The sequence below is a fragment of the Tupaia chinensis genome, unplaced genomic scaffold, assembly GCF_000334495.1.
Source record: "Tupaia chinensis unplaced genomic scaffold, TupChi_1.0 Scaffold148822_2, whole genome shotgun sequence".
Lineage (NCBI taxonomy): Eukaryota > Metazoa > Chordata > Mammalia > Scandentia > Tupaiidae > Tupaia > Tupaia belangeri.
In genome coordinates, this window is record NW_006208670.1 from 674,780 (window position 1) to 691,178 (window position 16,399).

General features: G+C 48.8%; 1 protein-coding gene across 1 annotated transcript; it reads right to left on the reverse strand.

Moving 5' to 3' along the window:
• Positions 1-13,663: 13,663 nt before the first annotated feature.
• On the reverse strand, positions 13,664-15,926 carry DPH3 (diphthamide biosynthesis 3). The gene is made up of 3 exons (XM_027769172.1): positions 15,819-15,926; positions 15,380-15,454; positions 13,664-14,160 (listed from the first exon to the last, which is right to left on the reverse strand). Exons 1-3 carry the CDS (start codon positions 15,924-15,926, stop codon positions 14,095-14,097), a joined length of 249 nt encoding a protein of 82 aa, XP_027624973.1. The 3' UTR covers positions 13,664-14,094.
• Positions 15,927-16,399: the final 473 nt, after the last annotated feature.

Below are 16,399 nucleotides of genomic sequence, written 5' to 3' on the forward strand. Positions count from 1 at the left end.
TCCCCCAGAGCCCGGCCTTGGCCACCTCTCCCTCACACCCTCCACTGGGGGCTCCCTGGCCTGCAAACACAGGCTGTCCGGAGGGACCTGTCCTGAAATGGGGTCACTGTGCTTTCCTCTGGGAGAGCACCCTGTGTGTTTTAGGTTTTTAGCTTTCTGCTATAGGGCACATGTACTAAACATGAGAGTGAGAAACACCCCCTGGGGGATGGCCAAGCTGCACTCCCTTCTCCTCCATTCTCCTCTTGGGATTTTGGGCACGCACGCACACGCGCATGCACACGCAACTGGCATGTTTTCAAAACTGCCAGGTCCGGGACTTGAACTGCGCAGTTGGTTATGGGGGATTCAGAATTTTAACCACCATGCCACCTGCTGGTGCCCATCATATGTGTTTTAAAAGGGATTTTAAATGGGTTTTATGGGGGAAACATAATTATCTGTCTATGTAGCACCCTTCAGGGAATAGATTCTGCATATGTCATAATACTCTTCCAACTCTGGAGGGAAATGTAAAATCAGATAGCTGAAAAGAAAAATCTATCAATGAATTCTAGGCGTGGAAGGATCTTAAGAGTAAAATGTAAACAAAACGAATCGAAATCCTATCTGCTTCATTGGGTGATCTGCTGCGCTGGTAAATTTTCTAAGAAAGCTGGAGAGGAACAGGAAACGAAAATCCGCCTGGTGTTTAGTCGTTATTGTGTTGTTGCTACGCGCTGCACACCTGTCTTACCTCCTGCGAATGCAACTTCACACACAAATGCATCCGAGCAAGAATGAGCTTCAGAAGGATTGGAGCGGGAGCTGGGGTGCAGAAGATACGCCTTCTAGTCCAGCAAACACAGGTGTGTGGGGAAGCCTGCTGCACCGCCGGATGTGCGAGGGCATGCGGGGCGGTCGTGGCGCGGAGATACCATCAACCAAGTGACGTCCAGTGAGCAGAAGAGAGGGCAGCGGTTCTCCGCACGGCTGTGGCCTGTAGCGTGGGGTGCTTAGCATAAGGGGTCTCCTTGACTTCTGACAAGCAAGGCGATGTTCACCATCCCTGATTTACGCGGGGAGAACCGTGGCTCAAGGTGACAACACTAACAAAGGATTTAAATGCGGCATCTTGACGCCCGGTCTTTTACGCGGGTCTCAGCAGCTCTGAAAAGCAAACTGGTGCCATCTAGTGGCGGAACTGAGACAGGCTCCAGGCAACAAGCTCCTGGCCCAGCCGGGTTTTGAAACCACGTTGTAGAATCTCACAGTAACCTGCAACCCCACGACCACCGCCCCCGCCCCCCAAAAAAGACAATGCAAGACAAAGGAAAGTTTCCTACTAAAAATACTCCCCCCTCAGACTGGGAAACTAGAAGCCCCCACCCCCTGCTCGCTCCGAATTCTCAGGTTCCATGACCTCGTTCTACCTTCCCTCACCCTGACCCAGCACCTACTTTAACACCGAAGACCTGCCCTGCACTCGCCAGGCCTGGCGTGGCTCAACGCTTCACACAGCACGCTCGGGCGCTGTCCCAGGAACAAATGCACCCAGAGCCCGCGAAGCCTCCGGTTCACATGTGAGCAGCAGAGACGGAGGCTCGAAGACATCAAACCATTTCCTAAAGCCACACGCCCAACAAATGGCAGATCCGGGATTTGAACCAAGGGCAGCCTGCCTGCAAGGAGACACAGGGCTCAGTCCCTGCCACTCTGCCAGCTCAGGGGAGTTACGAGGCTGTCAGGAGGCAGCTGGCAGCGTCCGGGCCGTTGTCCGATATGCCCTCTGGGTTCTGAGCACCAGCCGCCTGGGCTTGGTTGGTAGTTCAGGGGCAGGCTGGGGAGGGTCGTGGAGCCACTGACTGACAGCAGCCTATCACCAGCCACGACAGTCCTCCCAGTCATCCAGGCCGTGCTCATGGTGGACAGGACTGAGAGCTCCCCTCTGAGTGACAGCAGAGGTTCGAGACCTGCAAAGGGGCAGTAATTCTAGGGGGCACAACGGGGCCTCCCCAATCCCAGAACGAGAGAAGAGTGGGGTCCCCCGGTGGTAGGCGGAGGCTAGTCAAGAAGCAGGGATAGGGACACTGGGCTCCAGGCCATTTCTCCCTGTGTGCTGGGCCTCAGAGGTGCTGGGCGGGGCAGGGGCCCTGACGGCAGAGAACAGGCCCTGGGCCACTGGGGGCCTCAGAGCCCAAAGGTCCATCCTGTCAGAACTGCACGTGACTTTTCTTCCTCTCTTGCTTTCTAATTCCACTTTATTCCTGTCAATTACTTCCGTTTATGGTAACGAAATATTGGGAAAATTCAACTTACAGTGAAGAGACAGTAGCTGGGAGCAGCCCGCGGCCCGGCCGGCTGTTCACGTAGGACCGTGGAAGGTGTAAGCAGACAGGCACGCAGGGAAACGGCATGTACATGCACATGTATGTGAACTCGCGTGTGTGTCTGGGCACACGTGAAGAGAGAGACAGAAGGAAGTGGAGAGAGTACGCCAAGACTTTACCAGGAATTGATTGTTCTCAGAAAAGCTGGGATTCCAGGGGCCTGGTTCCTTATTTTCTCCCTTTGTCTGTGTTCTTTCTTTCTTTTTTTTCGGTAATGAGGATGCACTATTTAGAGAATGGCACAGCACAGTAAAATCGACGATACAACTCTACTGTGGGCCGCTGCGTTCCTTCCAGCTGATCCCGTTTTCCAACATGCATGTCCCTTCCTGCATTTTGTAATTATAAACAATATGGAACCAGGAATATTGGTAGACATTGAATAAGAAATAAAACAATACGGTAAAAGATCGCGGGCTGGCCAGATCCCACAGAGCTGTCTGCCTAGTTCAAACCCTGGCCCTGGAAGCTTGAAAGACGTGCAGGAGTGTGTGTACCCTGACGTGTCGGAGACTGGAGGGGGCTGCCACGTGGCCATGCCGTGTTTTCTACTTCTTACTCTCTGTCTCTCTGTCTCTCCATGCTCTTTGGCAAAATGCAGAGACTGAGGACGTGGGAAGGCAGAATCTGCCCCAGCTCTCACTTCTCACGCATAACGTGACCCGAGGCCCTTTCCAGCCTCTTTTAGGAAATGGAAAGTTTTGTTTTGTTTCATTTTGTTTTTATGAAGTTCAGTGATTTCAGGTCTCTTCTAAGGCAAAACCCTACAGCCCTTGAAACAGAAATTTCATTTCATGAACTTTTAAAGGAGAGCTGTTTTCAGGTCTCTCTGCGAGCCTGCCTCCGGGAGGTTTAAGTCCGTGTGCCCTCAGGCAGTCTCGGAATCACAGGGTTTACAAGGCCTCGTCCCTCCTGGGCTTGGTCACAGATGGGCCCCCAACACCAAATCAGGTGTTGGCCGCTGTGGAGTGAAGGCCGGTTAGAGAGCCAGCTCTCCCCTCTTCCCAGAGGGCACTCTCTCCTCGGCACCCCCATTCCACACGGTCCTACTGGGGAAACGAAGAATCCGGCCAACTAAACGACCCGTCCCAGGGCCAGACCATGCCACGGCAGTGCGACGTCACACTCTGTGAGGCAACCGCGCCCGGGACCTGGAGACCTCCCTGCGGACACCACGCACACGCTTGTCCATTCAGAGCTGGCTGCAGACGGGGGTGGAGCCTGGGATCGAGGCCCTGCTGGGATTGCCCTCTCTCTCTCTCTGACTCTCAACCATGCAATGAACGAATGAGCATTTTAAAACGACCCTGCCGCACCGATACAGAAGAGCGGGAGGCACCTGACTGGGGAAGATCAGCGGGTTTGCACGTAACACGCACAGAGTCACCCGTGAAGTCGAGACAGAACGGCACGCAGATTTACACAGCAAGTGGGAGAGCAATGAAAGGTCTTCATCTCCTTGAGCAGCAAATGGGTGGGCCTAGCAACAATTTCCGTACACCTCCGGGACTAAGTCAAGTTCGGAGGTGTGCACGTGTCTGCTTCTGACGCTCAGAAGACCTCAGACTTTGCATTATAAAACCAGAAAGTCAAGAAGACTCCCTAAGAGGTGCCTCCCTCCTCAAATATCATTTCACCTGTACAATCCCCTCTCAAAAACCCACCAGTGCTACTTCAAAAAACGACTTCTTTAACAGAAAGTTCACGGCAACCCCCTTCCTCTTTCTCTTGGTACTTCACTTGGCAAGAACCTGTCTGTGCCTTACCAAAAACCTCGTTTATTATCCTTTTGCTCTTCCCAACGTCGAGAGGGGTTTGTTACCCTTACCTTACTGATTCAGAGACAAGCACTTAAGGGACCAGCAGTTAGCGTAAGGGACCAGCAGTTAGCGTAATGGCTATGTTGCTGGACTCCCCCGTAGTCGACCGTGGTTTGAGTCCTAGACCCGGTGGCTTAAAACTCACGCCGGGCGCGTGTGCGTGCGTGCCCAAGATCCCGAGAGGAGAATGGAGGAGAAGGGATTGCAGCATGGCCATCCCCCCTGGGGGTGGTTTCTCGCTTTCTGTCTCTCTGTCTCTCTCTGTCTGGCTGGCGTGCGCATGCCCTATAGCAAAAACCTCTTAAAACAAAAACAAAAACCCAGCACTTAAGTGATTCCTAAACTTGATGTGAAGAGCTGAGAGCTGAATCTAGTCTTTCATATCAAATGTCTTACCCTTCTCAACCTCCAAGAATATATTGCTAGGACATTCTTTTTTTTTTTTTTCTTTTAGTTGCCAGAGCGTACATGAGCTCTCCAGAGAGAGACAGGTAGAGATGGGAGGAAGCAGCCCCCGGTGGGGTGTGGTCATGCTGCAATCCCTTCCCCTCCATGTCTCCATCCCCTAGGATTTGGGACGTGCACACACACACACACACACTCTCACAACAGTTCTAGAGCTCGGCTCCTCTTCCTTCCTCTGCCCCTCCAGCTCAGCAACACAGCAGTCCTGGGGCCAGCAGGTGGCATGGTGGTTAAAGGCACTAGATTCCCACATGGCTGACCACGGTTCACGTCCCAGCCCTGGCAGCTTGCTTTCTTGCTTTCCCTCTCTGTCTCTGGCAAAATCTCAAAAAAAAAAATAATAATAATAACAAATGGAATTAAATAAATAATTCTTTAAAAAAAAGAATAAAAAAGAAAGGAGGGAAAGAAGGAAAATAGACAGACAGCCGTCTTCTTGAGCTAACCTCCTAGGACAAGCCAGGACAACTTCATCCAAGGACAGAAATTGTCATTCGTCTGCTTAAAACTCACAGCAAAGCACCAGGAGGAACCTCAGAGACCCTGCTGCACCGATACAGAAGAGCGGGAGGCACTCTGACTGGGAAAGATCCCACTGAGATACAGACGGGGCAGGAACATGTGTGCGAGCAGGAGAAACGGGGCCCTTCTGGCCAGGGTCAGGCCTTCCCTCTGCCTCTATGTCCACTTGGTAATTCTTTAAAATAAATGATGAGCAAGGGGTACGTGGCAGACACAGCAGAGCTTCTGGTGGCTTAACCACCAATGCATACATTGGGGTCGTTATTAGGGAAACGCATTTCCATCTTGTTCTTAAAGAATCTCTGTCATCTAATTTTATTTTATTTATTTATTTTTTTTAATTTTGCCAGACGGTGTGTACACTCACCAGAGAGACAGTGGTAGTGGTGGAGAAGAGTGAGGAAGCACCCCCAGGAGGAATGCTCACACCAAAATCCGTCCTCCCCTCTCTCCTTCTCCTGCGAGGGCTTTGGGCATGAATGCACACGTGCCCAGCGAGTTTCTCAAGCTGCTTGGCTCCAGGACTTGGACTGTCTAGTCGGCCGTATGGGATTCAGCTGCCTTCACCACCACCCCATAGGCTGGCTAATTTTGTTTTTTAAAACCCTCCCTTGCACGGAGATTAGAACTAGTTCTCATAAACAAAAAATGTTTGGACCGTATTTACTGATTAAAGGACACTGTGTCCATTCTGGGTAAGTACTATCAGCCTGAATGCTTTTCTGAGCAGAAGGTTCTCCTTCACGTCCGACTTCACTGATTACTTCCCTGTAACTCAGCATGGCCTGGAGCGCGCCTCGCCAAGCAGGACGGGCAAGCCACTAGTAGGCCACACTCTGCAGGAAGACGAGAGTCTCTGGCAGATTTTGTTCAAGGTCCGAAGGGCAAGGTTTCAGCTATGATTGCGTAGCTCTTGTCAGACTTGGAGAGAGAGAGCTGCCCTCTGAATGTCAACAGTCTGGATCTCTCTTGGAAGAGCTCTCTTGGAAGGTAGCAGGCACCTAGCTGCAATAAGCGCTCTCAAAATGAATTATCCCTAAGTTCTAGAGATCAGCAAGTTGACACAGCAAGGTGGGTAGTCTAGATTCCCATGGGTGTCACATCTCACTTTAATGATACCTTCTGGGCATATGGCCCCGTTTCTCTCCACAATTACAGCTGATAAATACCTCCAAGTCTGTATGTATGGCAGACTTTTTGAGATAGGAACTTGTTACTATTAGTTAGGTTGCTGAAGGTAAAGCCTGAATTGGAACATAGAAAATGCACCCAATGCCTTGATCATCCCCAAATGCAAATGTAGCAAAAATAAATCCCATGGGTTTACTGTCCAGTGTTTGGTCAGAAAGATGAGAGTGACTGACTTGTTTTGATGTTTCAGCTGCTTCCATTTTATTTCTTGGAACTTTTTAAAAATTATGCAGACACTGCCACAGAAGAAATAAAATAGGAATTTAAAACTAGAAATGCCAAGCCTGCCATTTAATAGTGGCAGATTAAAATTTCAAAACTATTCACTCGTTTCCTCTAACACCTCTATGAGAGAATCCTATTTCTCCGCTCTGAATTTTGGGCTTGGCTTCATGACTTATTTTAACCAACGAAACGCTGGCAGATATAATGCACGCAAAGACTTGGAACATGCCGTGTGCAGTGGGAACTGGCTATCCGACCTCTGTCCCAGCTGGTCCACCGGCCTAAGGAGGAAGAAAAACATGGAGCCAGATGCAGCCCTAATCTGCAGCTCAGAGCCACCCAGCCTAACCCAGCCAGGGTTGGCCAGCTCCCGGCCGATCAACAGACGCTTCTGCAAGAACAGATGGGCATTGTTTTAAGTTTCAGGTGGCTCGTCCTGTAAGTAAGATGGACACATTAGCGAGGGTGTGGTCTCAGTTACCATAGGGCTTTTGCTGTTGGTGCCATGGTGTGATCTAGATGAGGCCATGATCACTTTCCCTGCTGAGGACTGTGTGCTGTCCCTCTGCTTGGCTCTCCCAACACTGCATGTGGTGACGACTTAGCCAAAGCAGAACTACGTTTTCCAGAATTCCATTCCCCGTATGGCCCTCGATTAGCGCTGACACAGAGAAACGCTGTGGAAGATTTGGGAGGCAGAAGTCAAGCAACATTTTTCAGGCACTGAAGTTTGGAGCAAGGCACGAGGAGCAGGGGGTGCTTGTGAGACTGCATGGGGAGAGGGGCCAGCTTCCTCTGGAAGTCACCCACAGCACCACAGTTGAAGGGGTGGAAACAGATATGGAATCCAATTTGTATTTTCTCTGGTGTACACCACGCTTTCTTTTCTGACGACTGCTTTGGTTGACCTATAGCTACTTACAACAAAGTTTTTAGCTTCTTTTAACAAAGAATTCTTTTTAAAGAAATGTTAAGATTTCTTGTGGACATTTAATTGTACATCTTTATAGCACACAATATAGTTTTTCAAAGTGTGCATGCAGTGTGTAATAATCAAATCAAAGATACTACCGTGCATGTGTGTGTGTGTGTGTGTGTATAAATACAATTTTCAACAGAGAACTTTACATTCTGGCAAATGTTTCTTCCCTGCGCACCCGTTCCTATACAGTCTCTGGTATCTATACTTGACCTCCCTGCTGTCACATTCTAGATCTCTCCATTTTTGCCAGAGTGCAGGCACTCAGTATATACTGGGTGGGGACATAGTGTTTGTCTTTCATCGTCTGGGTTCTCTCACTTGGCATTCAATCTATCCTCATCTATTTGTAACCAATGACAGGGTCCTATTGTTCTTTAGAGCCAAGTAGTATTCCACAATGTTCTGGATTGACTTTCGTAATCCAGTCGTCCGTTCCTGTGCATTTAGGTAGATTCCGCATCTTAGCAATTTAATGCTGCAATAAACATGGATGTGTGTCTTTCCAGCTGGGTGCTTTCCTATGCTGTGGGTAAATACTCCAACTTGTTTTCCATAGTGCCTCTACTCATTTCCATTTCCACCAGGAACATGGTAGAGTTCCCTTTTCACTGCAGCCTCATCAGTACTTGTCAATCTATTTTTTTGATCCTAGCCATGCTGACTGGGATTAAGTGGCATCTCATTGCGGTTTTGATGTGCATTTCCCTTATGAGATATCAAACATTTTTGACAGGCATTTTACTCGCCCTTATATCTTCCTTAGAGTTGTCTGTTCAGCTCATTTGATCATTTTAAAATTGGATTGTCTTTTTGCAGGAGAGTTGCTTTAGTTTCCTATATATTCTGGTTGTAAGTCCCTTATCTGATGCATAGCTCGTAAATATTTTCTTCCACTCTGTGGGTTGTATCTTCACTCTAATTATTGTTTCTTTTGCTGTGCATAGAACAAAACACTCATGATCACTCGTGATGATTCTGCTTCTCCGGGCTGAACCCTGGCACAATCATTAAGGCAGAGTCCATAACTGTCTTAACTAGTACATTTAGGCAAGTTCCCCAGACCATAGTCTTGAATAATTTTTAATGAAGTAAAAAAATAAGTAAGAGTAAACTACTATTTAGTGAGCGCTCTGTGCAAAAACTGTACTGTTTCACGTAAGAGTATCTCTTTTGATCTCATTAAATGGTCCCAAATCTAGTCTGGCTTACTCTTAACATCATGATCAGCGATTGATAGTTCATTAGCCACAGTCATGCTCCAAGTCCTCACTGCCACTTAGAATTTTACACTGGGACTCAAGGCCTCTAGGGCGATCCAGGTCGCCTGTGCTGTCCTCACGTAAAAAGCCTGGCACTTAAGTGACGCTCAAGGGTTTTCCTCTTTCCCATCCTCATCCTTGGCATTAACCTTTGTGCAGAGGTAAGTACACTTTGACTGTTTCCAAATACCTTTGAGTATGAAGTCTGGCCCCAAGTCTTGCCTAGTGACAATGGTAATGCTACCATTGTCAGGGCTCAGGTGGGAACTGCCTCCGTCCCGTTTACTGTCCTGGGCTAAACCACTCTGTGCCGCTTGCTGCGATCCCCCACCCTATTTGGGAGTCACTTCATCCTGAAGCTTTTCTCCCTTCAGGTACCCACTTGCTCGATGAGGACTGAGGTAGGTGCCCACCTTGGACAGTCTGCTGGGCCTACCTGCATTGCCCCTGCATTGCTAGCCAGCTCAATTTCCCAGCGTTCATCCTATCTAAGAGCTGGTGCTTTGCAAGGTTTCCAGATTGCACAGCTTTCACAGACAGTGGGCTAATCAGAATCTTCACATGGGTGGTGTGGTTTCCCAGTATCAGTCACTATGGCAGCTTTTTTTTTACTGTATTAACTTGACTATGCTGGAACTATTTCCCAGAATCCTCTTCCCCACATAATTCTGGGTGATAGCTGATTGAAGAAGAGAAAAGCTGCACGGTTTGGAAGGCAGAACGGAAGCAGCAGCTGTGACTGAAGAGCACTGCAGTTGAAGGGGTTGGACACAGGACTGGTAGGTTAGGTTTGGCCTCCCTCTTTCCTAGTACATGTCCCTGCCAACTCCCATGACAACAGCAACCGCTGCAAGTTCAGAGGTAGCTGTGACACAGAAGCCAACGATTTCCTGGAGCTTTTCGCTACTCTTTCCACGGTCCCCACTTTGGCAGTGGTCGTGCTGAACTCCAGATGTCTCTGCAAGCTCGATTTCATGCCCCTGCACCAGAGCACGGGGAAGACAGCCTAGTGACTTTTCTCCTCTAATTTTAGTGGTGAAATTTGAAGACCAAAACCAATTCTTTTAAATAATGCTTTCTTTCCTAGAACTCAACTGACTACTAGAAATCTCAGACCTGTCTTTTCTTCTCTGAGTTCTAGGATCACCTGGAAGGACAACTCTAAATAATAGAGAAAAGTAGTTTCCCCAGTTTTCTGCCATTTTAAATATTCTGTAGAGCCAGGGGATACTATTTCTAACTGATTTCTTTTTTATATGTCCTTTGTTTTAAACTCTTAAAAAGGAGTAATTTGTAAAATGGCTTCCCAGCCCAATGTGTAATCATGAGCAATTTGCCTGGTGGGATGTGGGGAATGGCGTGCATTCTCAAACGGAGTTAAAGAATCCTAATTACGCACACCTGCCAGGCCTGTCACTTTTGTAAGGTGTGTAATTAGCAACCAGAGTGTGTGCTGGCAAATGCAATTGTCTATATAGAGAACATGGCCCAGAGGCCACCGGATCAGGGCTCTCCCGCTGTGTACATTAGCCCGGCCTGGGCTCCCCAGGTCAGCTGTTAAGGCCGATTGCACGCCTGAATGGACTGAGCCTATGCTCATTGTTCCATGTGCAGAGCAGGTTTGATCATTTAGATGAATTGGGTCCTTTGTACTTTATGATTATACATTTACTGCTTTTCTAGCCGAGTGGTTCTTAGCCTGGGCTGCACAGTAGAATCATGCATTAAAAAACTCCTGATGCCAGAAGAAAAAAAAACAATCCTGATGTCCAAGCTGTACCCAGATCAATTCAGTCAGCTTCTCTGGGACATCACGGTTTTTAAAGCACCCCCGGTGATTATAAATGTGCTGCTCAAGTTCTCAAACTAGCTGCATTCGAGCTGGCCCTGTGGACTACTGGTTAGGGAGCTGGGTCCCACAGGCAGACCATGTGGTCCAAATCCTGGCCTCAAGGGCTTGAAAAACACACTAAGCACACACACACGCATGCCCCAAACTCTGACAGAATGGGGATGGACTGCAGCAAGACCACAGTCCACTGGGGATTCGCTCTCTGGAGCATGCATGTGCCTCCTGGCAAAGCGGAAACAAACAGAAACTTTAGAGCCATCAGATCCACTGGAGGGATGTTACAACACAGGTTGCTGGGCCCCATTCTCAGATTCAGCAAGGCGGTGTGTGTGTGTGTGTGTGTGTGTGTCTCCAAACGTCATCCTTTCCAGTCATTCTAAGACACTGACAAGGCTCAAGACGATGCTTGATTCCTTTTAGAGTTAGTTAACTGTGGTTTGTTTGGGTTTTTTTTGTACATGTAAGGCATTGTGCTAAATGCTTCATAGTCATGAGCTCATGTAATCATTTTCAAAGGCTGTTTCTGTCTCAACCCTCCATTTTCGGAGTCCGACCTGGCTCCTACACTTTAGAGATGTCTGCCTGTCACTCCCTGCATCACCAGGTTTCTTTCCTTCTGGGCTCTAACCAGTCTGTAAGCTGGCCCGGCTCCTGTTCCGAGTTGCATCCACCATAGCAGAATCTAGTCTTTTTAACCTAGTGCCTAGCACGTAGCAGGCAGTCTACACTCGCCGAATCAATGATCTCAGAGCAACCTTATCAAAGAGGCATCACTACAGTCTACATTCCACAAATCAGGACCTTACACAGAAATGAAATAACTTGTCTAAGGTGATAGTGAGGAAATAAGATTCAAATTGTGTCCTGATCACAGCTGGGCTTTCAAACCTCTCCAGGAACCAATCATCCACCTTAAAAGTCAGCCTCCTTACCCAGCATTAACCTGAATCACGCATCGAATGTCACCTCTCTCTGCCTTACTGCCACTTGACTTGTTTTTCAAACAATAAGAACCAAGAGCTTAAATTGTAGAAATAGTGGTAAAGTCTTTTGTATTTAAAAACTACACAGTTCACATAAGAAAACTAAATGCCCCAAAAGCAGATTAAGATTTCTACTTCATATAATTGTACCAAACCAGGGCCAGCAGATGGCCTGGAGCTCAAGGTGGCCGGATCCCGCATGACCAGCTTAGTGGTTAAACGATGCTTTCTGTGTACACTGAAGTCTATATAGAATTCTTTAAACAGCTGACTTTACCGTTTGCAAACTCAGAAGCATGGAAACATCAAGTTACTAAATAAGAATGGAGTCCCTTTCATTGTAATTCAGGACTTAGACAGTTTGTAAAAGTTTCCATTGCCATTTCAGTTCCTGTAAGCTACCAAGGCTGGAATGAGAAAAACAAGCTGAGAAATCACCGGGTCCAGTCTTCTATTTGCCAGTAGGAACCAACCGACCTCATGGAAGATTACAGATGAAAGACAGTACCTGGATTACAGGTCAGGTCTGAGGGGCTCCAGAAACGTCTCAGCCTGGTATAAGGCACACACATCACAGATCTAGTCCTATGTGAGACGGGTCCTTCACCTTCTGCTGGGGTCCGGGCAGACCTGGGGACTCAGCTGCTCTAGAACAGGACCATCCCCGTGTTGTGGCGTACCGCCACCGCTGGTTGCCAGTGCCGTTATGTTCCTCCTGGGATGTCCACTCGGGCAGCCCTCCTTCCTGTTCTTCTCTAGTCAGACTACACTAGTCTGAAATTCATCACCGGCAGAAGCTGACACAGTGGCAGAGCAGCAGCAGCGTGAGCACAGAGCCCACTTCTCGGCGGCTCACTCCCTCATCGGTCCCTTTTCATCCGAGCACTTCGCTTCTGCAAGCAGCTGAGGTTACTTCCCAGGTGTCTACGGCCCAGACAGCGATGAGATTTCTCATCACTAGAACTACACTACACAGCGGATCAAGTACCGCAGCACACAATTTCTGGTGACTGACTTCGCATCCTAACAGCCGCTCAATGCCGCGCTGCAGGCAGGCAAGACAAAACGGAACGAGGGCTACGTGCTTTCTTTTAAACCTCCTGGGAGTGTGTGCAGAGGCGGGCTTGTCGGTAACAGAGCAGTCACATTCTAGCAAGTGCTTTTCCTCTAAATTGCAGCCGTTACCAAAACAACCTGCTGGGCATCATTGGTGCGCCTGACAGACTTTATAGACAGACAGCAAACCTGTGCACACGAAGGGCAGTTTCAGCTCCATGCGACCCATTCTAATCCCTTACAGTTCTCAGCCCTGCAGCAAAGACTGACGGCCTCGCTGTATATTTCTTCCCAGGGCAACAGTTCCCTACAGGAGGGCTCATCTGGTCTGGCTTTCGTTACACAGGCTTATTAGATATCCCAAGGGTGGACTTATTCAGAACAGGTCTCCAATTTCTAAGCTCCTTCTGTGGTACATGCTTGCACTGTGAGGAGGATGACACAAGGCGACGTGCTGGAAGTGCTGCCCCACCACAACGATCTGCAATGAGAAATGAGCCTGCCTGGAAGGCCATTTCACTAGCCTAGATACGGAACTGTCTGCTCTAAGCAGTAAAACCAGGCAGCATCCCGTGTACCGAGCTGGCAGGCTTTGCCTCTCTCCTCCTGGTCCCAGTTTTGCTCCCCTGGCTGCTTTTCTCTGATCCTGTCCTAACTTCCAAGGACCATGGAGAATATAAACTCCATCCTCTGGTCATTTCTGTTCAGACCTTTCTTTCTCACCCATTAACGTTCTGTTCTGGAGATGCTATGACCTCACTGTATGTCCTGTTTATGCCATGTCGAGCTCTGCAGGGTGTGACAGAAATGGCGTGCTGACCAGGACACAAACATTCGAAAACTGTCCCACAGGACCGAGGAGACTGGAGTGTTATGGGAACCTGAAATGCAGTCCCGACAAGGACTCAGTCTCTCAAGTTTAAGGCAGCAAAGTCGATGTCAAATTTCAAAATGAGGGCTAATTTTAATCACCTTAATAGCCAAGTCAAAAATACAATCTGTTTTTATTACATCCGAATTACTGAGGTAGGCGATGCTGTTACCACATACTGAAGTGATCAGTCTGAAGTATGAAAATGATGGCCCTAAGGGAAGAAAGCACTGACTTGAAGTTACCGTCCTTTCGATTCAAGTGGACAATGAAGGACACTCCAATTCCAAGTTCTAAGCATGAAATCCAGGGATGTCACGTTGTGAACTCATTCTTCTATCTGAAGGTGAACTCGGCGGTTGATGACAAGAACCCACACCGCAACGGCACAGCAAACCACAGCAAGGCTGTCCCAGGGAAACAGTCAGTAATGTCACATTTGCCATTTCCGTCTTGGTTCATTCACAGCTGTTCAGAATCTGGGTTTCTGAAGGCTTCCTCAGCATTTAACTAATTCTTTGTTGGTTGAAGGGGCTGGGACTGATTCTCCACACATAAACTGATCCTAAGACATAATGGAAAATGACATTGACCACTGAGCCTCCATGTCACAAATGCATTTTTTTTTTCTTTCGCTATAGGGCGCATGTGCTCACCAGACAGAGAGAGACATAGAGACAGAAAGCGAGAAATCACCCCCCAGGGGGGATGGCCACACCGCAATCCCTTCTCCTCCATTCTCCTCTTGGGATCTTGGGCACGCACGCACACGTGCCCGGCATGAGTTTAAGCCACCGGGTCCGGGACGCGAACCGCGGTCGACTAGTCCAGCAATATAGCCATTACGCTAACTGCTGGTTCCCACAAATGCATTAATTTTAAACCTTCATTCTGTTACAAAACCAGTCCAGCTTGATAATTTAATTCTTCCCCATTGCTATGTAACCTCATTCTTGTTTAGAAACATGTCAGCACTGGAATTAGAATTTTGAAAATGTATGTTTGTAATCCTGAATTAATACTTATTATAAAGCACCTTATCTTTTAAATAAACATGTCCGACTTTACTAGCAGGCAACCATTCCTCAGAAATCACATAAAGACATGTCATATCTTTGAAATGCTATGTTAATTACTACTTACACTCCACTTCATTATTCATGCATCCACCTACCTGTCCTCTATAAGTTACTTCTTCCAACTAAAGGGGATAGGTCTTTATATGTTCCCTAACACGTATAATTTGCAACACTAACTACTCTGTGAAAAAACTTAAATCTGATTGTTTATCTTTTCTTCTGTCATCTCTGTAAGAAACCTCTGCCTCCCATCAGCCTCTACTATCTATTTCGCTCCCTCTGGCCCAGAATCTGGAGCCCTTCCACTGTACCCTAATTCATGGTCCATCCTCAGCACAAGGCTCCATATTCTCAACTTCTTTTTTAAAATGTTCCCTAAGAAATCTCTGCTCCCCAGGTTACCCTTCATCGCCTGGAATCTGTTCCCTGTCTATGTATAATCCAGGCAAGAAATAGTACACAACTGCTCACTTCAGAATAAATCTTGGAGCTCCGAACAGTTTCATGTTGAATAAAGAAAGAATAAAGATGACCAACGAAAGCAACCTTTACGATGATTTTTCTTCTAGCTAGTAAGTGGTGATTTTCATGGGATGAGGTTTAGTACCGTCTCCAGAGCTAACATGAGTCGCATCGTTTGAACTTTGCTCTAGCTCTTCGCCTCTTCCTCACCGCCCCGTCCCCTTTTTAAATCACACCCCTTACTTTGTCATAGATCACTTTTATAATGAGAGAGCAGCTGGGACACGTTGCCACGTCTTCGCCATTCTCCAGGTCTTCCTGTAAGGAAACCGAACACCGTGTGGTCAGCAGGTCTTCCCTTCGGCATCTCCTCCCCAGGCCTTTCCCACCCCGACTCTGCGGCCTGCCTCCCTCCAAGGCGGGCAGCAAGGGGCTCCGCGGGAAGTCTCAACTCCCCTTCTCTCCGCAACGCCACTTAGGGGACCCGGAAGGTTCAGCGCGGCGGCCTCGGGAACCCTGCTGGGGAGTGGGGAGTTCCTTCCTCCCGGGAGTACCCCGGGTGGGCACGGCGGGGCAGGAGCTGCACGCCGGGGGCAGATCTCTGGAGCGGGCGCGGGGAGCTCGGTGTCAGCGCGGCGGACGGCGGGCCCGCGGGGCCATCTTCCCCATTCTCCAGGTCTTCCTTGGTGATGGAGAAGTTGTCCCCACAAGGGCAGGGGTAGAAGTACGTCTCCGAGTCTTCATCGTACTGGAAGTCCTCGATCTCCACCTCATTGTAAAACACCACCATGGCCCCCCCAGTCTGGCCAAGGCCTAACGCAGCCACCCCACGGAAGCCCCTCGTGAGTCCAACGTCACGGGCACCGACCCCGCATGGCCCCGACCCAGCGTAGCCCCAACCTGGCGTAGCCCCGACCCGGTGAAGCCCTGACCCGGCGTAGCCCCGGCGCACTGGGCCTCTCAATTTCTTTATTTTTAAAGAATTATTTAATTTTATTTATTCATTCATTTATTTTAATTTGACCAGAGCAAGACAGAGAGAAAGTGAGGAAGCAAGCCATCAGGTCTGGAACTTGAACTGTGGTCAGCCATGTGGGAGTGTCCAGTGCCTTAACCACCATGCCTGGCTGGCAGCGACCAATAGTGTGTGGGGCGCCCCTCGCTGCGCGACTTCTCGGCGGAGACCGCGGGGCCCCGACGCCGGAGGCCGGCTCCGGGCTCGCTCTGCCGGCTGCACACCTGCGGCGGCCGCCGGGCGGCGTC

Coding starts and splice junctions, on each gene's coding strand:
- DPH3 (XM_027769172.1), bottom strand. CDS start 15,926: ATGGTGGTGTTTTACAATGAGGTGGAGATCGAGGACTTCCAGTACGAT. Junction 15,455..15,818: donor ACAACTTCTCCATCACCAAG/GAAGACCTGGAG, acceptor GTTTCCTTACAG/GAAGACCTGGAGAATGGCGA. Junction 14,161..15,379: donor TAAAAGTGATCTATGACAAA/GTAAGGGGTGTG, acceptor ATTATGTCTTAG/GATCAGTTTATGTGTGGAGA.